At 39.9% G+C, this 21,026-nt stretch overlaps 4 protein-coding genes across 8 annotated transcripts in view; 2 read left to right on the plus strand and 2 right to left on the minus strand.

The window, feature by feature from the left end:
- Positions 1-21,026, plus strand: part of LOC115259784 (SKI family transcriptional corepressor 2-like) — an 833,559-nt gene that overhangs the window by 659,626 nt on the left and 152,907 nt on the right. The gene's annotated exons all lie outside the window — the stretch shown is intronic.
- LOC134285551 (uncharacterized) overlaps positions 1-21,026 on the minus strand; it is a 160,434-nt gene that overhangs the window by 95,968 nt on the left and 43,440 nt on the right. The window lies entirely within an intron of this gene.
- On the minus strand, positions 17,747-19,804 carry LOC134291426 (uncharacterized). Its single transcript, XM_062859158.1, has one exon. It carries the CDS (start codon positions 19,802-19,804, stop codon positions 17,747-17,749), a length of 2,058 nt encoding a protein of 685 aa, XP_062715142.1.
- LOC134285549 (probable serine/threonine-protein kinase clkA) lies at positions 19,936-20,772 on the plus strand (the record flags this gene model as incomplete). The annotated part of the gene is made up of 1 exon (XM_062846567.1): positions 19,936-20,772. A coding segment is annotated over one exon (837 nt), but the record flags the coding sequence as incomplete, so codon positions are not given.

Here is a 21,026-nt window from a genome sequence, read left to right on the forward strand (position 1 = left end):
AAACATTTTATTTGAAAATAATGTATATACTTTTGGCAGTTTTTTCGATAAAATTTTCAGTTCATTCATTTTCACATTTTCTGACGTTCTATTTTTCTCTTTATTTTCAGGTGAGCTTAATTTGCTACTTGTTTTGTCTTGGATTTGTCATTTTCGTCATTATCGTCGCAGTAAGTTGACCAATTGAAAATATCCTACTAGCTGCCTAGCTGCCAAGTCAAGTTGAATTGATAATTTCTGCAATTAAGTCTTGAAATAAATACAAATATCTCCAGTTCAGGAGTTCCAAAAAAAAGTCAGGGCTCTAATGAGGGAATATGAGAATATGAGAATAGGTCTGGGTCCTGGGCATTTGAGATACGATCGAGGGAGTGCCAGGAAGAATCCAAAAAAGGGGTTAACCAGGGGCTCCCCTGAAGGGGATTTCATGAGCCTTTCAATCCTTTGGAGCCGAATAATTTCGCCACTGACTGCTGCCGCTATCTTGCTGGCCTCGAATACGTTTGTTATGCTCGGTTTCCTCGCCGGGGTCATATTGATCCCTCCAAAAGATTAAGGGCCTTCTGTCAGGTTTCGTTGGCGTTTTGAAGGGATTACGGGGATTTCAGGAGCGTTTCAAGAGGCTTCTAGGCGGAATAAGGAAGAGTTTCAGTAGCGTAAAGGGCGTTACAAGGGGTTTCAGAGACATTTCAGAGAGCTTCAGGGGCGTTCCAAGGGATAGATTATGACGAGGGTGTTTCAATGGCATTACGCAGGTTTCAGGAGCGTTTCGAGGCACTTCAGGTCAGGCTCGCATCAGCCCAAGTGACATGTTTTAGTTAACTAGACTAGAAGAGGTTCTTAGAACCATCATAAAGCCAAAGTAAAGGATATAAGGTTTTATTACGGTTTTCACAACCTCTTCAAGATTAGTCTTGGGAGGGGGGTTTCAGGAACACAGTTTAAACCAAGGAATTTTAAATGGATTACGGGGATTTCAAGCGCATTTCAATGGAATTATGGAGGTTTCATGGGCGTTACAAGGCATTTCAGGGGCGATTTAAGGGATTTCAACGTTTTTTTATTGCGAAGGGGTCTCTGTAATCCTTTGAAACTTCCGAAAATGTCACTGGGGCCTCTCGGACCCCATGTAACGCACTTGAGACCATCCGAAGCTACTGGAAACGTACATGTAACGCCTAAAAACCCGCCGAAAATTCTCTGGAACTTCTTGAAATGCCTTCAAAATCCTCTCGAACCCCATGTAACGTAACTGACGCTCTCAGAAACCTCTGAAAATACCTGCGTAACGCCTCTGAAACCTGCCGAAAATCCTCTAAAACTTGCAGAAATGCCTTCAAAATCTCCCTAACCCCCTCGGACCCCATGTAATGCATCTGAGACGCTCAGAAACCCTCCTTCACCTGTAACGGCTCTAAACCTGTAACGCCTCTAAAACCCGCCAATAATCCTCCGAAGCTTCCTGAAATGCCTTCAAAATTTCCCTTGAAATACCCTCGGACTCCATGTAATGCACCTTTTTTTTCCTTCTTAATAATCGGGGATAATCTACTCAACAGACACCTGCACAGGGAGATCCAGGTAGTGAGGGATTAAATACCGTTTTCTACAACAAAAGTAAAAGCTAGCACTACTCTTTCCTCGACCCACCAAAAAGCATTCCCATGGTCGCCAAACTCTTTGTCTCTCCGGAACCACCAAGAAGCCAATTGCTTCAGAGAGGGCCTAGTGCGCGTCACACCCTCAAGGTTAGCACCCTGCGTCGCCTGGAGCAACGAACATCGATGACACGCTTTGGGGAGTCCACCAAGGTAGCAGCATGCTAGCGCTTAGCAGCCAGTTTCCCGAGCGGTCCTTTACCACTCCCCTTGTCCTCGGAAGGCGGGCAGGGTCAGCCACCACGCTGGCATTCAACTGTTCAGAAAGCACCAAGAACTGATACGCACCACGTGGTTTGACCTGCTGGAGGCTCAGGTCCTATCAGCCAGCACACAGAAGGACGTGTCGAGGTCGACATGGGGCCTCCACTTGCCCTGACCTTGCCGAGAACCCCTTTTCAAGCGCGGGCTCGGATCCAACCCAGTAGGCTGACGCCACTTAATCGATGTAAGGGTCGATGTCGTAGCCGGAACCGAAATCTTGGGCTTGGACTACCTTTGGTACAGCATCTCAATTTGCCATTCTATGAATCCACGCGCCACCTCATCTGTAGCTCCGAGACGATGCGGGTGATAGCCGATGCAACGGCGTTGCAGCCAAACTGCCCTTTTACATCCTCTGGACAAGATTGTCCGGAGTTGCATCCTCCCCGCATGCGGCAACCATATGCGTTCACGTACTGTGAAACGATGTAGATGCTGTCGGAAGCAACCATGATCCGAAAAGACCTGAGTCAGGTGGAATGTTACTTCCCCATGACGCCTATTAACCCAACTATCTACCCTCGGAATCAACCAATGGGTCCATCTTTCTCTGGTAAATAGAACTGTCCCACGCACGCTCCCATTTGACCATGAAGGTCAACCTGGATGTCCTGCGTATGCCTCTCATGCCATGCATTTCGAAGCACTCAATGTCCTCCCCGATAAGGATAGCGACAGGCACCAAAAAAATGGATTTTTCTCCAAATCCGTGTGTCGGACCTAACTTCGGAAGCGGTGCGCTGTGTAGTATACAGTCCCGCCACACAGCGCATCACTTCCGTCCGGAGTTAGGTCCGACGCACGGGTTTGAAGAAAAATATATTTTCCCCAGTCGAAAATTCCGGTTACAACTGAATGGAGAACAAAAATGATGCATTTCACTGGAACAACGCAGCTATTCAAATCTCGAAAAGTTAAAAATGTCTATTTTCTAAGGAAATCAAATCACCCTCCGGTACCCGATCCACTGACGGTATCCCTTCTGGCATGGCTAGCTAGAGTTGCCGTAAAAAGGCAATTTATTTACGCGGCTGTTTTGGCCTATCAAGGTCAGGCGAGAGAGCGCCGTATTGCTTTTTCGCCGTTCGCAACTGTTCTGCTGTGCTGCTGTTGTTGTTCCAAGTGCGAGATTTCGATTATTTCTTCACCATCATCGCGCCAGGGTCAGGGTAGCAAAACTACTTGGAAATCAATAAAGGAGGCCACGTGTGAAATTTATACAGCAATGCAGTTATAGCCAAGCCAAGGCAGAGAGAGCACCTACGACGACGAACACGGTGGTCAAAAAATAGAATTCTCGCATGATTTTGCAGAAGGGCCGGTGTAACAATGAAATACTGCATTTTTTTTCGTCTACCTCAAGTTGATGAGTCACAAGTTCTTTACACTTGCTAGGAAACCCCATTCATTATTGAAACAGAAACTGAACAAAAACAGGTTGGTCGGGTCCTTTTGAAAAGCACACAACAACCGTGTGGAACTGACCTTTCACTACTGCGACGGCAGTGAAGACTGATTGCGAACCGCATCCATCCGGTGGAAGGGAATCGGATTCGAAGGTAATGCGAAGTCAAGCAAGAAGTGGCCGCAAGAAACTAGTTGACCTAGATTCACGTGCAGCACTTCTTCCTACACCTATTTGGCTGAGTGAGTATACTTGATGAGCGCGATACCTTGTCTTATCTTTCCATTCAGGAAAAAATCAGGTTGAACCAGTGCACGGCGGGTGACGGTGATGGTCCGTGCTGCTGACCTAGTGAGGGTATGTAGAACCGGTTCAACCCGATGTTGATACGACATGACGACGCGGTAACGCCGACGGGATGGAAGATCACAATCGAATCAACGCAGGTAAAGGCACGCTACTACAAGAAAGGGGAGTGTCAACAATGAGCTTACATGAGCGGCTGCGAACGTAAACAATGACGATGACGAGCTCCGCTTTGCTCTGTTCTGACCGGGAAAATAATACGAGTGAATAATGGATGAGGGTAATGATCTCATTCTCGTTTACGACTTGATTGGAGCTCCCGTCCCGTGATTGCTTGAGGTGAGCTATACGGATTCTTTCGCTCGGGATCTAGGGTGTTGGAAGTACGCGAACTGAAATTGATGGAAAGTTCCTTGAGATTTTTTCACAGTAGTGGATTTTCTATAAATTTATCTGGATTCGCTAAAGTTGGAACATATAGTATGAGGTGTGAGGACCAATAAGCACCTCAGATTTGTTGAATATCACAAACACATTAGTTCCACAACACACAGTATCCTTATGTTTCGAACCCGGCCTTAAAAGTAGATATTGAATAAGCTCCCGGGATGTTCAGATCTGCTATGGAGAAATGCCTGGACGAGGGAGTTTTCCCAGAGGTTTGGAAGCGACCGGGCCTAGTTCTATTGCCAAAGGCTGGAAAACCACCCGGAGACCCGTCGGCATATAGACCAATATGCTTGATCGTCACGACGGGGAAGGACCTCGAAAAGATCATCCTTTTATTGTAGAAGACGGTCCTTTGCCCTACACAACCTGAACCCGACTAGAAAAATCTATCAAGTTTATAACACATTGTGTTATGATGTTATAATTTTTTTCTATAACTTATTATGTTATAAACAAGGTGCAGGATGATGTTAAAATAACTAAAATTGTAACAAAAAGTACACCGGTCTAATCAAAACAAGAACCAATTTTGTTATGATCTGATCAATATTATAACAAAATATGATATAAGTTTTAGCTTCAAGAAAACTAGTTCCTATCATATTTTGATACAATTGTACAAAATAATTTTCTAAATGTCAAGTAATTGAAACTAAATTATTTCACAATGAGTTATCAAACAACATTTATGTATAACTTAATATGATATAATTATGATATAATATTTTTAAACCCCAAAGATATTAAATCTTTATTATATCACAATGAGTTATAAATATCAGGGTTTGTTATAATATTGTTATATTTTTGTTAGAATCTTCTAGTCGGGAACCCCCCTTGATTAAGAGGGAAAAGTGCGTTACATGGGGTCCGACGGTGTTTCAGGGGGATTTCGAAAGCATTTGAGAGGATTTTTGGGGGGTTTTAGAGGCATTACAAGTGCGTTTTCGATGGTTTCGTGGGGGGTGGGGGGCGGGTTGGTTTCTCAGGTCGTTACACCGGCTCCGAGGGGGTTTTAGGGGGATTTCAAGAAGTTCTAAAAGATTTCCGGTGGGTTTCAGAGCCATTATGGAGGGTTTCTGAGGATCTCAGATGCGTTACATGGGGTCCGAAGGGATTTTAGGGAGATTTCGGAGGCATTCCTGGAAGTTTCAGAGGATTCTCGACGCGTTTGAGAGGCGTTACGCAGTTGGTTGATTTGATTTTTTATATTGCTTTATGTTAATCCGTTAACGCTCAAGGTGTCTCACAATTGTAATCTTCATAACCATTTATTATCAACAGTCAACTTCCAATAAAATAAACAAGATCTCATAAAAAATTGGAAATCTATGGTGTAGTTCCAAAAAAATCTTCCATGTGGGTCCTCAACATCCGATTATTTTTTCAAGCTCTGTTTTAGCACAACTTTTATACTATCGTTGTATTCTGATCTGTATACATACAATACATTTCCATTTAATGAAAGAAAGGGTAACTACTCAAGGAGAATAATAAAATGACTGTCAGATGTCTAGTAAACCATCTGACAGTCATTTTATTATTCTTCTTGAGTAGTTACCCTTTCTATATATCCACGAGCATCAAAAAGCATAATTTTCTCTGTTTCTCTATTTCTATCTTAATATTCCACTCTTATTGACTGTAATTCACACTTTAAGAAGTTCTTCTCCTTCTTCCCCTCTGCCTTCCTCTTCTTCTTCCTCTTCTTCTTCTTCTTCTTCTTCTTCTTCTTCTTCTTCTTCTTCTTCTTCTAATTCTTCTTTATGGCTTTACGTTTCCACTGGAACTTTGCCTGCCTCTCTTCAACTTAATGTTCTCTTTGGGCATTCCCACAGTTCTTTATTCCAGGGCTTTCTTTGCCTGGCATTGCATGAATTTGTATACTGTTAGACAAGGACAATGATGCAGTTTGCCCAAGGAGACGAGACAATTTTCTCAACTAGAACGGGAATCAAACCCGCCGTCTTCGGATTGGCGTTCTATAGGCTTAATAACTAAGTACTAAGTTCTAGTCAGTAGGAGCGCAAACAAGCAGCAGGCACTTCAGCAGCAAAGAAAAGCAATGATGTTCGAATTGTTTTATTGGTCTGTTTTTTCGACTCGTTGCCTTTGTCTGGTTGCTGCGGAACGATTTCGAGAGAAATTTGGAGCAACGATCAGTCAGTGTAGTGTAGTGGCAGCCAGCGTAGCCTTGTCGTCCACAGGTTGTTTTGCACGCGAATAACAGCCGTGATTGGCGCTTGAGTCATTTTTGTCGTTTTACAAAAGAATCAATAAAGTGATGACCTAGAGAGCGGTTTAGATTTATAAGATGTGTATTCATTTTATGAACGAGCATTTCGACATATGTTATGTTGGAGCTGTAAGCGAATATTCCGGAGATTTCGTTTTGGCAATAAGCTGCCGAATGTTTCGTACAATTCTGATATCGCTGGCAACTCTTCTTTTACTGTAACAAGTATGATTCTTGGACTATTCGCATTTCCAAGTTTCAGCTTCTAGGGAAACTCAAAACTGCTGAATAACCAGTAAAAGAAAGGAAGCTGTATATTACTGTAGCCAACGGCTCGAGGAACTAAACTAGGATAGGAGGAAAGAACTCACCATTATTCCACGCATCACTGCGCACCGCACCGGCCAAGATTCGTTGTCGTCATCGTTTAGTTCGGAAGCCTTGGGAAAGAACCGTAATTTATTGCCCTTAAACGGAGCGACACGGAATTGCCACAGCTTGTGCAGCCCCAAGCTGGGAAAAGTGATTCATGGCACCGCCGTGCACTGTTTGCCTCCTTCCCTTCTCGAAGCTCAGCCCAGCATCAGCCGTCAGTAACTTGGTTCAGTTGCACTGCACATTCGGAGACACTGACTCCCGACCGACCACCGTCTCAGGCCTCCGCCTGAGCCTCGTTCACACTAAGTAAGTAACTGCTACCGTCAGTTCAATCAGAATGTGTTATTTCTCCACCACATGAGATAATTGCCATCGTCGTATTTAGTCGTTGCCGTGCGGCTGGGAAGAGAACTGCAATTGCTGTGCTGTGTGAGCTACTGATATCAAACTAACTAGGTTTACTGCTTTTCCCAGCATGGGAAAACGATTTGAGCTAGTTGCAATCCGAAAATTATTGCACTCTCGCGCCGCAGTCAACCGGGTGGTTATTACCGTTAAGCAGTTCTTCCAGTTAATTTATTCGATTGGATTTGAATGACTTGAGACTGAAATGTATGAAGTTGCATTGATTAAGATTTTTTAATTAAATATTTTTTCTGTCACATATCTTAACCCATATCTGGCTCCACCCCATTACCCCGAACGCTATTACCCCGAACGCCATTACCCCGAACGCCATTACCCCGAACGCCATTACCCCGAACGCCATTACCCCGAATGGGTCATTACCCCGAAAGCCATTTCCCCGAAAGCCATTTCCCCGAAAGCCATTACCCCGAAAGCCACTACCCCGAAAGGGCCATTACCCCGAATCGTTCAGGAGATCTCCAAAAAAGTGGTGACCGATTAGAAGTTGATGAAGGTAGTTATAAGTTAGAAAAGGGTAATCAGTAACTAGTGTACACTCCCGATCAAAAGTTTGGGGTCACCCCCTCAAAAAAATGTCATTTTTAGGCCCATATCTCCGCCAATTTGCGTCCGATTTCAAAACCCTAGGTTTTATTCAAAAGATAATAAGTCAAAGAAACTTTGAACATGATTTAAAAGAAACTTTTTCATAAAATTTTGTATGTAAACTTAACCCAAAGTTGCCAAATTTTCTAAAAAATGAATATAAACTTACGGCAGTGTCGCTGGAAATTGGGTCGACCGAATTTTAAGATGAGAGCGGTAATATGACCCATTTTCTATGAGCTTTCAACTGCTTTTTACAGAACTTAGCTAAAAAATCTAGAAAAAAGTTATTAAGTGAATTAACTCTTCATGTCATCGACCAAAAGTTTGGGGTCACCCCTCAATAAGATGTATCAGCCAAAAGTTTGGGGTCACTTTCGTAAAACATGGAAAAGTGATTTGGTAATATCTTCGTCATCTAAAGTTCAATTTTAATTCTTTTTGGCTCATTTCAAAGATAATTAACTAAATTTACGTTTGATGTCTTTAACTTAACGTATTTAACGATTTTTGTATATAAAAATGTTATGTAAAGTAAACACATTTCACCATACTTAAAAAATGAGGCAACTTTACGTTAAGTTTTAGTATGTAAATTTCAACAAATATATGTAATTCAATGTCTATGCAGTAAGTATCATTAATTTTGTTTCAAATAAGCCAAGAAGAATTAAAATTGAATGAAAGATGACAAAGATATCAACAAATCTCTTTTCCATGGTTTACGATAGTGACCCCAAACTTTTGGCTGATACGTCATATTGAGGGGTGACCCCAAACTTTTGGTCGATGACATGAAGAGTTAATCCACTTAATAACTTTTTTTCTAGATTTTTTAGCTAAGTTCTGTAAAAAGCAGTTGAAAGCTCATAGAAAATGGGTCATATTACCGCTCTCATCTTAAAATGTGGTCGACCCAATTTCCAGCGACACTGCCGTAAGTTTATATTCATTTTTTAGAAAATTTGGCAACTATGGGTTAAGTTTACATACAAATTTTTTTTGCAAAAGGTTTCTTTTAAATCATGTTTAAAGTTTCTTTGACTTATTATCTTTTGAATGAGACCTAGGGTTTTGAAATCGGACGCAAATTGGCGAAGATATAGGTCTAAAAAAATGACATGTTTTTTTTGGGGGTGACCCCAAACTTTTGATTGGGAGTGTAGGTATGAATACTCTTCTCCATCCTATGCCCCTATGTTAATTCTATTCTTAAACAGACGATTTATGTACCGATTTTTTCCGTTTTCTTTTTGTAACCAGTTAAAAAAAATATAAAAATAAAATAACTAACTCCATAGCGGATTTGTTTTTCTTTGTATAATAGGCTGTTCTTCCAAGTAATTTTTTTCAGAATTGACTTGCGGCCAAACTGGCAACTAGATTTCTTTTGATTTTCTTTTGATTTTGATGATCAGTTTCCAGAACTGTAGTACTGTAGTACTGGACTGGATTTTAGATATTCAGTTCAGTTCACTTAGCAAGGTAGATCCAGCATCGATGGACAAAATTAACTATTTTTTTTCTGGCGACTAAACTGTAGCTTTTCTTTTCATGCAAGGCTGTTCTTCTAGCTGCACTTTTATAGTTTACTGGGAGTGAAAGCTGCTTACTGTATATGAGATTTGCCCTGCTTCAATTTATAGGCTGTTCTTTCTAGTTACGTCGTTACCGGGTTGATTGGCGACATATCTCTATTAATTCCATCTGGTGTTTTTCTTTCTTTTAAAGTTGGGCTGTTCTTTCGACTTATATTGTTACAGAGTTGTTTAGTAGCCATGTTTCCCTTTGCAGATTTATGTATAGGGGCCGTGCATAAACTACAAACAAATTTACAAATTCTTGTATGAACAAATCGTGGCCTTCGTGGCCGAGTGGTTAGCGGCGTTAGTCATTTAGGTATCTCGCATGCCTCGGAGTGTGGGTTCGATTCCCACTCCGGTCGAGGAAAATTTTTCATCAAAACAGAAAATACTCCACTGAGCCACTGAGTGTCATTCGTGTTGCCCATTGTCTAATGTTAGTAATGTACAGTCTGTGCGGCCTCTGGCCGAAGACGTAATTGTATTCGTAAAAAATAACGTAAAAAATTCTATGATGAGGAGGGAGAGAGGACCGAGGTAACCAAATTTCGGTCTACGTAGTTTATGAATGGTCCCATAGGAGATTTGCCCTTCTTTAATTTATATGCTGTTCTTTCTAGTTATATCCTTGCAGACCTTATTGGCGGCCAACCTATCAATCACATTTTTTCACATTTAAGGAAAGTTTTTTTAAAGTTACACTGTTATAGAGTTTTATTACCAAATCGTCTATTCTTTCTTAAAAGATTTTTTCTTTTTCTAACTATGAAATGTTCTTTCCGGGCCTATTTTGCAATTTGTATTATTTGATCTCGCCTAATGAGCATTAGACTTATTAGTGATACTTTGGCCAAATGTCTTTTCGGCCTAATGAGCCAATATCGATAGCCAGTATTTGAAGGACCTTTGCTGACTGCTCTGTCTCATACAAGATCATCTCTAATACGTATTATTTCATTATTTTGTTTTAAGGTTATTCTTTACAATGATATCTTCTGGTATTAAAGCTGTCAGTAATGTTATTAAATCAATAAAAATATAAAATACCCATCATCAGAATAACCCATTTAAAAATATGCTTTCGGGGTAATGGCGTTCGGGGTAATGGCCCATTCGGGGTAACGGCTTTCGGGGTAATGGCCTATTCGGGGTAATGGCTTTCGGGGTAGTGGCGTTCGGGGTAATGGCGTTCGGGGTAGTGGCATTCAGGGTAATGGGGTAGAACCCCCATATCCACCCTGAGTCCTATTACTCCTATTTATTGGACAGTACTTTTGAGGTAAATTTCTTGAGAATTTCACAATAGTTCAGCATACTGTCTTGCAACACGCCCTGCCCACCGTATCCTTCCAACTTTGGACCTCTTCTGGATGTTGGGTTCACCGTGGAGTGCAACGAGCTCGAGGTTTATCCTTCTCCGCCACACACCGTTCTCCTGCACACCGCAGAAGATCGCCCTTAACACGCGCTTGAAAACTCCAAGTGCTTGCAGGTCCTCCTCGAGCATTGTCTTTGTTTCGTGTCCGTAGAGAACCACCGGTCCTTTTAACGTTTTGTACATGCACTTGGTGCGTGGGTGAATCTTTTTAGACTGCATCTTCTTCTGGAGCCCACACGACTTCCACTGATGATGCGCCTTCGTATTCCACGGCTAGTACTACTATCAGCCGTCAGTAACGGCCCGAGGAAGACGAATCCCTCCACCACTTCAAAGGTATTACTACCTAGATGGACCCGGTCGTGATCGGTTCTGCCTACCAGCATTAAGGTGGCCCACACTTATATGAAAAAGAAAAAATTCGAAATATGCCAAGTCTTACCTCCTAAATCAGTTGTTTTGGACTCCCAGAAGCTACGTTCAAAATTTCAGCAAAATCGGTTAAGCTTAAGGGGGCGCTCAAAACGCTTGAAGTTTGTATGGGAAAACTTGGTCAGATGTATGCAGATATTTTAAGTTTTCAAATTTTGCCGCTAGGTGGCGCTGCAAGCGTTCAATAATCAAACCCTTTGGTATTATTGTAGGTGACTATATGCCAAACAATTTTGTCGAAGACCGCAAAGTGATCCAACGTCTGTGAAAAAAGTTATACCCTAGGTAAAGTGAGGATAAACTTTATTGTTGTTTTTCCAATATGTACACTCCCGTTCAAAAGTTTGGGGTCACCCCCTCAAAAACATGTCATTTTTTTAGGCCCATATCTCCGCCAATTTGCGTCCGATTTCAAAATCCAAAGTTTCATTCAAAAGATAATAAGTCAAAGAAACTTTGAACATGATTTAAAAGAAACTTTTTCAAAAAATTTTGTATGTAAACTTAACCCAAAGTTGCCAAATTTTCTAAAAATTGAATATAAACTTACGGCAGTGTCGCTGGAAGTTGGGTCGACCAAATTTTAAGATGAGAGCGGTAATATGACCCATTTTCTATTAGCTTTCAACTGCTTTTTACAGAACTTAGCTAAAAAATCTAGAAAAAAAGTTATTAAGTAAATTAATTCTTGATGTCATCGACCAAAAGTTTGGGGTCACCCCTCAAAATGCTGTATCGGCCAAAATTTTGGGGTCACTTTCGTAAAACATGAAAGAGTGATTTGTTGATATCTTTGTCATCTTTCATTCAATTTTAATTCTTCTTGGCTTATTTGACACAAAATGAATGATACTTACTGCATAGACATTGAACCACACATATTTGTTGAAATTTACATACTAAAACTTAACGTAAAGTTGCCTCATTTTTTGAAGCGTGGTAAAATGTGCTTACTTTACATAACATTTTATATACAAAAATCTTTAAATACGTTAAGTTGAAGACATCAAACGTAAATTTAGTTAATTATCTTTGAAATGAGCCAAAAATAATTAAAATTGAACTATAGATGACGAAGATATCGCCAAATCACTTTTCCATGTTTTACGAAAGTGACCCCAAACTTTTGGCCGATACATCATATTGAGGGGTGACCCCAAACTTTTGGTCGATGACATCAATGATTAATTTACTTAATAACTTTTTCTCTAGATTTTTTAGCTAAGTTCTGTAAAAAGCAGTTGAAAGCTAATAGAAGATGGGTCATATTACCGCTCTCATCTTAAAATTCGGTCAACCCAATCTCCAGCGACACTGCCGTAAGTTTATATTCATTTTTTAGAAAATTTGGCAACTTTGGGTTAAGTTTACATACAAAATTTTTTGAAAAAGTTTCTTTTAAATCATGTTCACAGTTTCTTTGACTTATTATCTTTTGAATGAAACCCAGGGTTTTGAAATCGGACGCAAATTGGCGGAGATATGGGCCTAAAAAAAATACATGTTTTTGAGGGGTGACCCCAAACTTTTGAACGGGAGTGTACATGTAAAGGAATACATAATATCAATAATGAAACCTCAATACTTTGCCTCAATTTCCCTAGGGTATAACTTTTTCACAGCCGTCGGATCACTTCGCGGTCTTCGACAAAGTTTTCTGGCATATAGTCACCTACAATAATACCAAAGGGTTTGATTATTGAACGCTTACAGCGCCACCTAGCGGCAAAATTCGAAAACTTAAAATTTCTGCATACATTTACTCAAGTTTTCCCATACAAATTTCAAACATTTTGAGCGCCCCCTAGGCTTAACCGATTTCGCTCAAATTTTGAACGTAGCTTCTGGGGGTCCAAAACAACTGATTTAGGAGGTAAGACTTGGCATTTTTCTTTTTCATTTAAGTGTGGGCCACTCTAACCAGCATGCATTGCATTTGTTTTGGACGCATTCACCAACAGTCCCATCTTTGCTGATTCGCGTTTCAGGCGGGTGTACAGCCCTGCCACCGTTCAAAATGTTCTGGCAATAATGTCCATGTCATCCGCAAAGCACAAAAATTGACCGGATTTTGTGAAATTCGCACCCCGGCTGTTGAGCCCGGCTCGTCGCATCACACCTTCCAGAGCGATGTTGAAGAGTAGGCATGAGAGTCCATCACCTCGTCGCAGTCCCCGGAGAGATTCGAATGAACTGGATAGTTTACCCGAAACCCTCCTTACGCAGTTTTGCATACTGTCCATCGTTGCTCTAATCAGTCTGGTAAGCTTCCTGGAAAAGCTGTTCTCGTCCATGATTTTCCATAGCTCTGTGCGGTCGATACTATCGTATGACGCTTTGAAGTCGATGAACAGGTGATGCATTGGGACCTGGTATTCACGGTATTTCTGGAGGATTTGCCGTACGGTGAAGATCTGGTCCGTTGTCGACCGGCCGTCGATGAAACCGGCTTGGTGACTTCCCGCGAACTCATTTACTTTAGGTGAAAGACGACGGAAGATGATCTGGAATAGCACTTTGTAGGCGGCATTCAAAATGGTGATCGCTCGGAAGTTCTCACACATTAACTTGTCGCCTTTCTTGTGGATGGGACAGATTATCCTTCCCTTCCACTCCTCCGGTAGCTGTTCGGTTTCCCAGGTCTTGACTACTAACTGGTGCAGACAGGTGGCCAACTTTTCCGGGCCCATCTTGATGAGTTCTGCTGCGATACCGTCCTTACCAGTCGCTTTGTTGTTTTTGAGCTGGTGGATGGCATCCTTAACTTCCCTACGCGTGGGAGTTGGTTCGTTCCCGTCCTCTGCTGCACCAACATAGTAATTTCCTCCGCTGCCTTGGTCTTCCGTACCTACATTCTCCACGCCATTCAGGTGCTTGTCGAAGTGCTGCTTCCACCTTTCGATCACCTCACGTTTGTCCGTCAGGAGGCTCCCGTCCATATCCTTGCAGATTTCGACTTGCGGCACCTAGCCTTTGCGGGATGCGTTGAGCTCAGTGGCGTCGCGTAACCTCACTTTTTACCTGTGCACCAAGTATAAATACTTGAATTTTTTAAACAAATTTGCTTGTAGTAATAAGAAAATGACGAGAATAGCTGCTTTCACTCATTTCTATTTTGTTTTGATCATAAATCCCCTGCAATTTCATGTTTTAGGGTCGGTGCACAGGTAAAAAGTGAGGTTACGCGACGCCACTGGTTGAGCTTCTGGTAGAACTTACGTGTTTCTTGTGAACGGCACAGCAATTCCATTTCCTCGCACTCCGCTTCTTCCAGGCGGCGCTTTTTTCCCGGAAGAGACGGGTCTGCTGCTTCCGCTTCTGTCTGTATCGCTCCACATTCTGTCGGGTTCCATGCTGCAGCATTACCGCCCGCGCTGCATCCTTCTCCTCCAGAACCGCTCAGCACTCCTCGTCGAACCAATCGTTTCGTCGACTCCGTTCTACGTACTCGATAGTGCTCTCGGCTGCGTTGTTGATGGCTGCTTTCACTGTACTCCAGCAGTCCTCTAGAGGGGCCTCATCGAGCACACCCTCGTCTGGCAACGCTGCCTCGAGATTCTGCGCATATGCTGTGGCGACATCCGGTTGCTTCAGTCGCTCTAGATCGTACCGGGGTGGCCGTCGGTACTGTACATTGTTAATAACGGAGAGTTTAGGCGCAGTTTCCCCATAACCAGGCAGTGGTCAGAGTCAATGTCAACCCCACGATAGGTCCTGATAATGTCGGAGAATTGCTGTCGGTCGATCAGAACGTGGTTTATTTGCGATTCCGTTGGCTGTGGTGATCTCCAGATGTAAAGATAAAAGGGAGTCTGTGCTGGAAGAAGGTGCCTCAAATGGCCATGTTCTTGGCTGAACTGTCCAATCGTTGGGGTCTGAATTCCTCCTCCTGGCCTACCTGAGGCACAGACAGACAAACGTAACACTTGCGAAATTTCCATCGACCACGCTTTTAACGATCATTTTAACCCTTTGGAGACGGATTCGTCATATATGACCCCAACACATAGAAATGGCTGTATAAATTCACCGATTCGACAAAACAAAATGCTGTCTTCGGCAGAGTTGTAGGGAAAAATGGGAATTTTTGTATTTGGGACTTCATTGATAACCTAGATCATAATGAACACCATGAAATTTGGAAAAACGAAATAATTGGCATACCAGTTGTTCTAAAAGCTGAACTTAGATGTGGGTTACGTTTATATGTATTCATTTGGCCTTCGTCAAGAATATCTAAAAGTGTTTTATATTCTGGGATGGTCTAGGTGTTCCAAACAGTCCTATAGTGAAGTCCTTCAAATCTACAAGAATTATTTTATGTACACAAATAATAGCATTGCATAACCTTCTGGGACCCGTGAAGCCCTTGACATCTACAATGTCATGTATAGACACTATAGGGATATTCCAGGTCAGCCAAAATACCTTGGAGTTTAGTTCTTCCAGTCTACACTCGCAACAGCAGTCATATCTCTTATACTGAATACTGTTGCATAATCAATGACTGGAGCAACCCGAAGTCTACTAGCTTATTATAAACCTTTGAGACGTTCAGGTTCGTCCAAACTGTTCTATAAGGAAGTCCTTCAAATCAACAAGAAAAGCTTGATGTGTTATCACCATGAATAATAGTATTGCATAATCTTCTGGGATCCGCGAAGCTTTTGAAATCTCAAACGTCATAAATACACACTACAGGGATATTCCAGGTCAACCAAACTACCTTGGAGTTCAGAACTTCAGGTCTACAATCGTAACAATAGCCATGTCTGCTATACTGAGTAACGTTGCATATTTATCCGTGGTTACTGGATCAATCTGAAGTCCACTTTTTTATTACAAACCTTTTGGACATTCAGGTTCGTCCAAACTATTGTATAATATATATAAAAATAATAATAATAATAATAATAATAATAATAATAAAAATAATAATAATAATAATAAAAATAATAATAATAATAATAATAATAATAATAATAATAATAATAATAATAATAATAATAATAATAATAATAATAATAATAATAATAATAATAATAATAATAATAATAATGTGTCTCCCAGATCCAGCAGCTGCGGGCATATTTCGTAGAAAGCCAGAACCGTCACGAAATGTACCGCACTGTATGTGAAGCTGACCACGGTTACAGCGCCCTGCATCTGGCGCAGGAGGATTATCAGCTGAACTGCGACATCAAGACCGTCGACGAGATGATCGTAACGTGGAAGCAAAAGGAGTTGCATGGGACGCACCCCCATCAACTGGAACTCGAGCACATCGATAAGGCGGCGTCAAACGCGTGGCTGGTGCGGGGTGACCTGTTCTCAGAAACAGAAGGTTTCATGGTAGCCATCCAGGACCGGGTAATTGCGACGAAGAACTATCGGCGGTACATATTGCACGAGGACGTGGAGGACCGTTGTAGGAAGTGTAATTCAGTAGGAGAAACGATCGAGCATGTCGTTGCAGGCTGTTCAGTGTTAGCTGGATCAGCTTACCTCGATCGTCACAACGAAGTTGCCAAGATTGTGCACCAACAGCTTGCTTTAAAGCACAACTTGGTCGACAGATTTGTACCCTACTACAAGTACCAGCCGGACCCGGTTCTGGAAAATAGTTGCATAAAGCTGTACTGGGATCGCGAGATCATTACGGACGTCCTCATTCGTGCCAATCGGCCTGACATTGTGGTTTTCGACAAAAGGAGCGAGTAACTCTCATCGACATCGCTGTACCGTTAGACCATAATGTCCAATCAACGTTCTCCGGCAAGATAACCAAGTACCACGACCTAGCGGAGGAGTTGAAGCAGATGTGGCACCTGGAGGACGTCCGTATAGTTCCGGTTGTCCTCTCGGCAACCGGAGTTGTCCCTAAATCTCTCCTGAGGTCCCTAGACGAGCTGGAATTGAAGAAGGACCTGAACAGCATCCTGAAAGCGGTGATTCTTGGAACCTGTAGTATAGTTAGGCGGTTCCTGAATCATCACAACTGAAAGTACATCCAAAAGCAGACTCATTAGGATAAGCTAAAAAACCGGCTAATGAGATCCACAGAGCCTAATCCCCTTTGGCATTCCGATTGCCCGGGGTAGGTGAAAGTTTCCAGCAATTTTTGCTGAGAAGTGCCAAAACTCTATCATAATAATAATAATAATAATAATAATAATAATAATAATAATAATAATAATAATAATAATAATAATAATAATAATAATAATAATAATAATAATAATAATAATAATAATAATAATAATAATAATAATAATAATAATAATAATAATAATAATAATAATAATAATAATAATAATAATAATAATAATAAAAAAAAAAATAATAATAATAATAATAATAATAATAATAATAATAAAAATAATAATAATAATAATAATAATAATAATAATAATAATAATAATAATAATAATAATAATAATAATAATAATAATAATAATAATAATAATAATAATAATGTTTGTTTGTTTGTTTGTTTATTTCCGACATTTTACACCGGAAGGGTGCATTCATGTCGCACGGTCTAATTCACATTTTGATTACAATTTGTTATTCTATTACAATTGTTCGCAAATCTCGTATCGCAAAAAAAAAATCACTCATTTGCAATTTGTTATTCTAAGTCTACAGTTGCTTGTACAATCCCGAGTCACGCAAAAATTTCAGAATCCTAGTTGTTTTTTCTTCCTCGTTTGATAAGGCGTCTCGTAAACTCGTCGTTCCAATATTATTCTCCTGTCGCTCCCTTTCATATTTTCTACAATTCAAAATCACGTGTCGCACGTCCAGTGTAGTTCCGCAGCACTCGCATGTTGGTGGGGGTTCCTTCTTCAGAAGGAACGTGTGTGTCAGGCGTGTATGGCCTATCCGCAGGCGTGTAAGCACTCGCTGGTCGGCTGCATTGCCGTGATCTGTCCACCGGTACGTATCGTGTTTGATTTCTCTCAGCTTCGCCTCTCGTGTTTCGAACCAGTTGTTCTCCCATCGTTGTCGTATCGCTTGCTTTATCGTCCTTAACGCGTCTTCACCCGGAATCGGCACTTCAACGGCTGGATCTGTTCTTGCCTCATTCGCTAGTCGATCGGCTGCCTCGTTACCAGGAATGCCGGCGTGTCCGGGAATCCAACAGAATCGAACTGACTTATTTTGTGCAATGTTTTCAATTTCTTGGATCCACGGGTGTTTTGATGTTCCTGTCTCGAGAGCGGACAAACAGCTTGCAGAATCCGTGAGGATCACTACTTCTCGATTCACATTCGGTATGGAAACCGCTTTCAGTATAGCGTATGCCTCTGCCGAGAAAACGCTGCATTCCTTCGGAAGACTGAAGGTATTCGTAAACCCATTCGTATAAAAAGCGGCACCAACCATATCCAACAGCTTTGAACCATCAGTGTAGACGACAGTCGAACTATGGAAACGGGTGGACAGCAATTGTTGGACAATTGGACGTACTTTTCCCGGCGGGTCGCCAGCTCTAATGCTCCTTTTAACATCCCACACTATTGACGGTCTTCGTGCGTGCCACACACGGTCGCTCTGCCTCAGGATTTCTCCAACTGAGGGAAGTGTCGTGCCCGTCAGCTCGGTCAATCGGTCTGATGTTCGCTGAATGAGCGGGAGCGAGATGTTGGTTCGATCTATTGCCAGTATTCGAATGGCCGTCCGCGCTGTGGTCTGTACGGCCAACATTTCAAATGGAAGAGTGCCCGCTTCGGCCATGACCGAATTTATCGGGCTGGTCACAAAAGCTCCGGACGCAAATCGGATCATTTTGTTGTAGGCGGGGGCAAGGACTTCCAGAGATGCTGTTCCTCCTCGGCTGACTAGTCCGATACCGTACGTCAACTTCGCAGTCACTAATGCCGAACCCACCTGTAATAATGTTGTCCGGTTACCTCGTGGAAGCTTAGCACCGATCATCTTTAGAATACGAAGACGAGACTCGCAGGATTCTTTCATCTTCTGGCAGTGGGGCTTAAATGTCAGCGTTCTATCGAGGGTAACACCAAGAATCCGCAGACGGTTGGTCTTTGGGATGGGATTCCGGTCGATAGTGATTTCTTTTGCTGGTTCCCGGCGCGCGTTCGGACTGCAGTAGAAGGTCTGAGATTTCGAAGCGGATATAGTGAACCCCACGCTTTTAGCCCATCTATCGACAGCCTTTACGGCGGCCTGTAGCTTTCGCTGTAGACCGGCGGTTTTTGCTCCTCGTACCACAAGGAGGATGTCGTCCGCGTATAACAGCATTTCAACACCGTCTGGTATGACCTGAAAGATAGGCTGCATCGCGATGAGGAATAGAGTTACCGAAAGTACGGAACCTTGTGGGACTCCGTTTTCTAAAGGGCGTTCGCGAGAAAGATGCCCGCCTATAGACACCTGGAACGTACGTTCCGCGAGAAAGCTTTTCAGAATGTTCATCATCCGACCACGTATCCGCCATGACTTCAGCGTCCGCAATATTCCGTGCCGCCAGGTGGTATCGTAGGCCTTCGACAGATCCAAGGATGCGATCAGGCAGTGTTCATCGACGGTTGGTAGCGATCTCTCCAACTCGGCAAAGTATGTATCGGTACCGCGTCCCGCGCGAAAAGCGTGCTGGCGTTTGTCTAACCGACCTTTTGCCTCCAGTTCGCTAATCAGACGACGGTTCAGGATCCGCTCGAGTAACTTCGCCATGCAACTGGTTAAGGAGATAGGCCGGAAGGTAGATGGTCCGGAATCGGGGCATGGTCCGGAATCGGGGCAATAATAATAATAATAATAATAATAATAATAATAATAATAATAATAATAATAATAATAATAATAATAATAATAATAATAATAATAATAATAATAATAATAATAATAATAATAATAATAATAATAATAATAATAATAATAATAATAATAATAATAATAATAATAATAATAATAATAATAATAATAATAATAATAATAATAATAATAATAATAATAATAATAATAATAATAATAATAATAATAATAATAATAATAATAATAATAATAATAATAATAATAATAATAATAATAATAATAATAATAATAATAATAATAATAATAATAATAATAATAATAATAATAATAATAATAATAATAATAATAATAATAATAATAATAATAATAATAATAATAATAATAATAATAATAATAATAATAATAATAATAATAATAATAATAATAATAATAATAATAATAATAATAATAATAATAATAATAATAATAATAATAATAATAATAATAATAATAATAATAATAATAATAATAATAATAATAATAATAATAATAATAATAATAATAATAATAATAATAATAATAATAATAATAATAATAATAATAATAATAATAATAATAATAATAATAATAATAATAATAATAATAATAATAATAATAATAATAATAATAATAATAATAATAATAATAATAATAATAATAATAATAATAATAATAATAATAATAATAATAATAATAATAATAATAATAATAATAATAATAATAATAATAATAATAATAATAATAATAATAATAATAATAATAATAATAATAATAATAATAATAATAATAATAATAATAATAATAATAATAATAATAATAATAATAATAATAATAATAATAATAATAATAATAATAATAATAATAATAATAATAATAATAATAATAATAATAATAATAATAATAATAATAATAATAATAATAATAATAATAATAATAATAATAATAATAATAATAATAATAATAATAATAATAATAATAATAATAATAATAATAATAATAATAATAATAATAATAATAATAATAATAATAATAATAATAATAATAATAATAATAATAATAATAATAATAATAATAATAATAATAATAATAATAATAATAATAATAATAATAATAATAATAATAA

The sequence above is a fragment of the Aedes albopictus genome, chromosome 1, assembly GCF_035046485.1.
Source record: "Aedes albopictus strain Foshan chromosome 1, AalbF5, whole genome shotgun sequence".
Classification (NCBI taxonomy): domain Eukaryota; kingdom Metazoa; phylum Arthropoda; class Insecta; order Diptera; family Culicidae; genus Aedes; species Aedes albopictus.

What these genes read in the sequence shown, in the direction of transcription:
- LOC134291426 (XM_062859158.1), bottom strand. Translation starts at nt 19,804, where the DNA reads ATGGCGAAGTTACTCGAGCGGATCCTGAACCGTCGTCTGATTAGCGAA.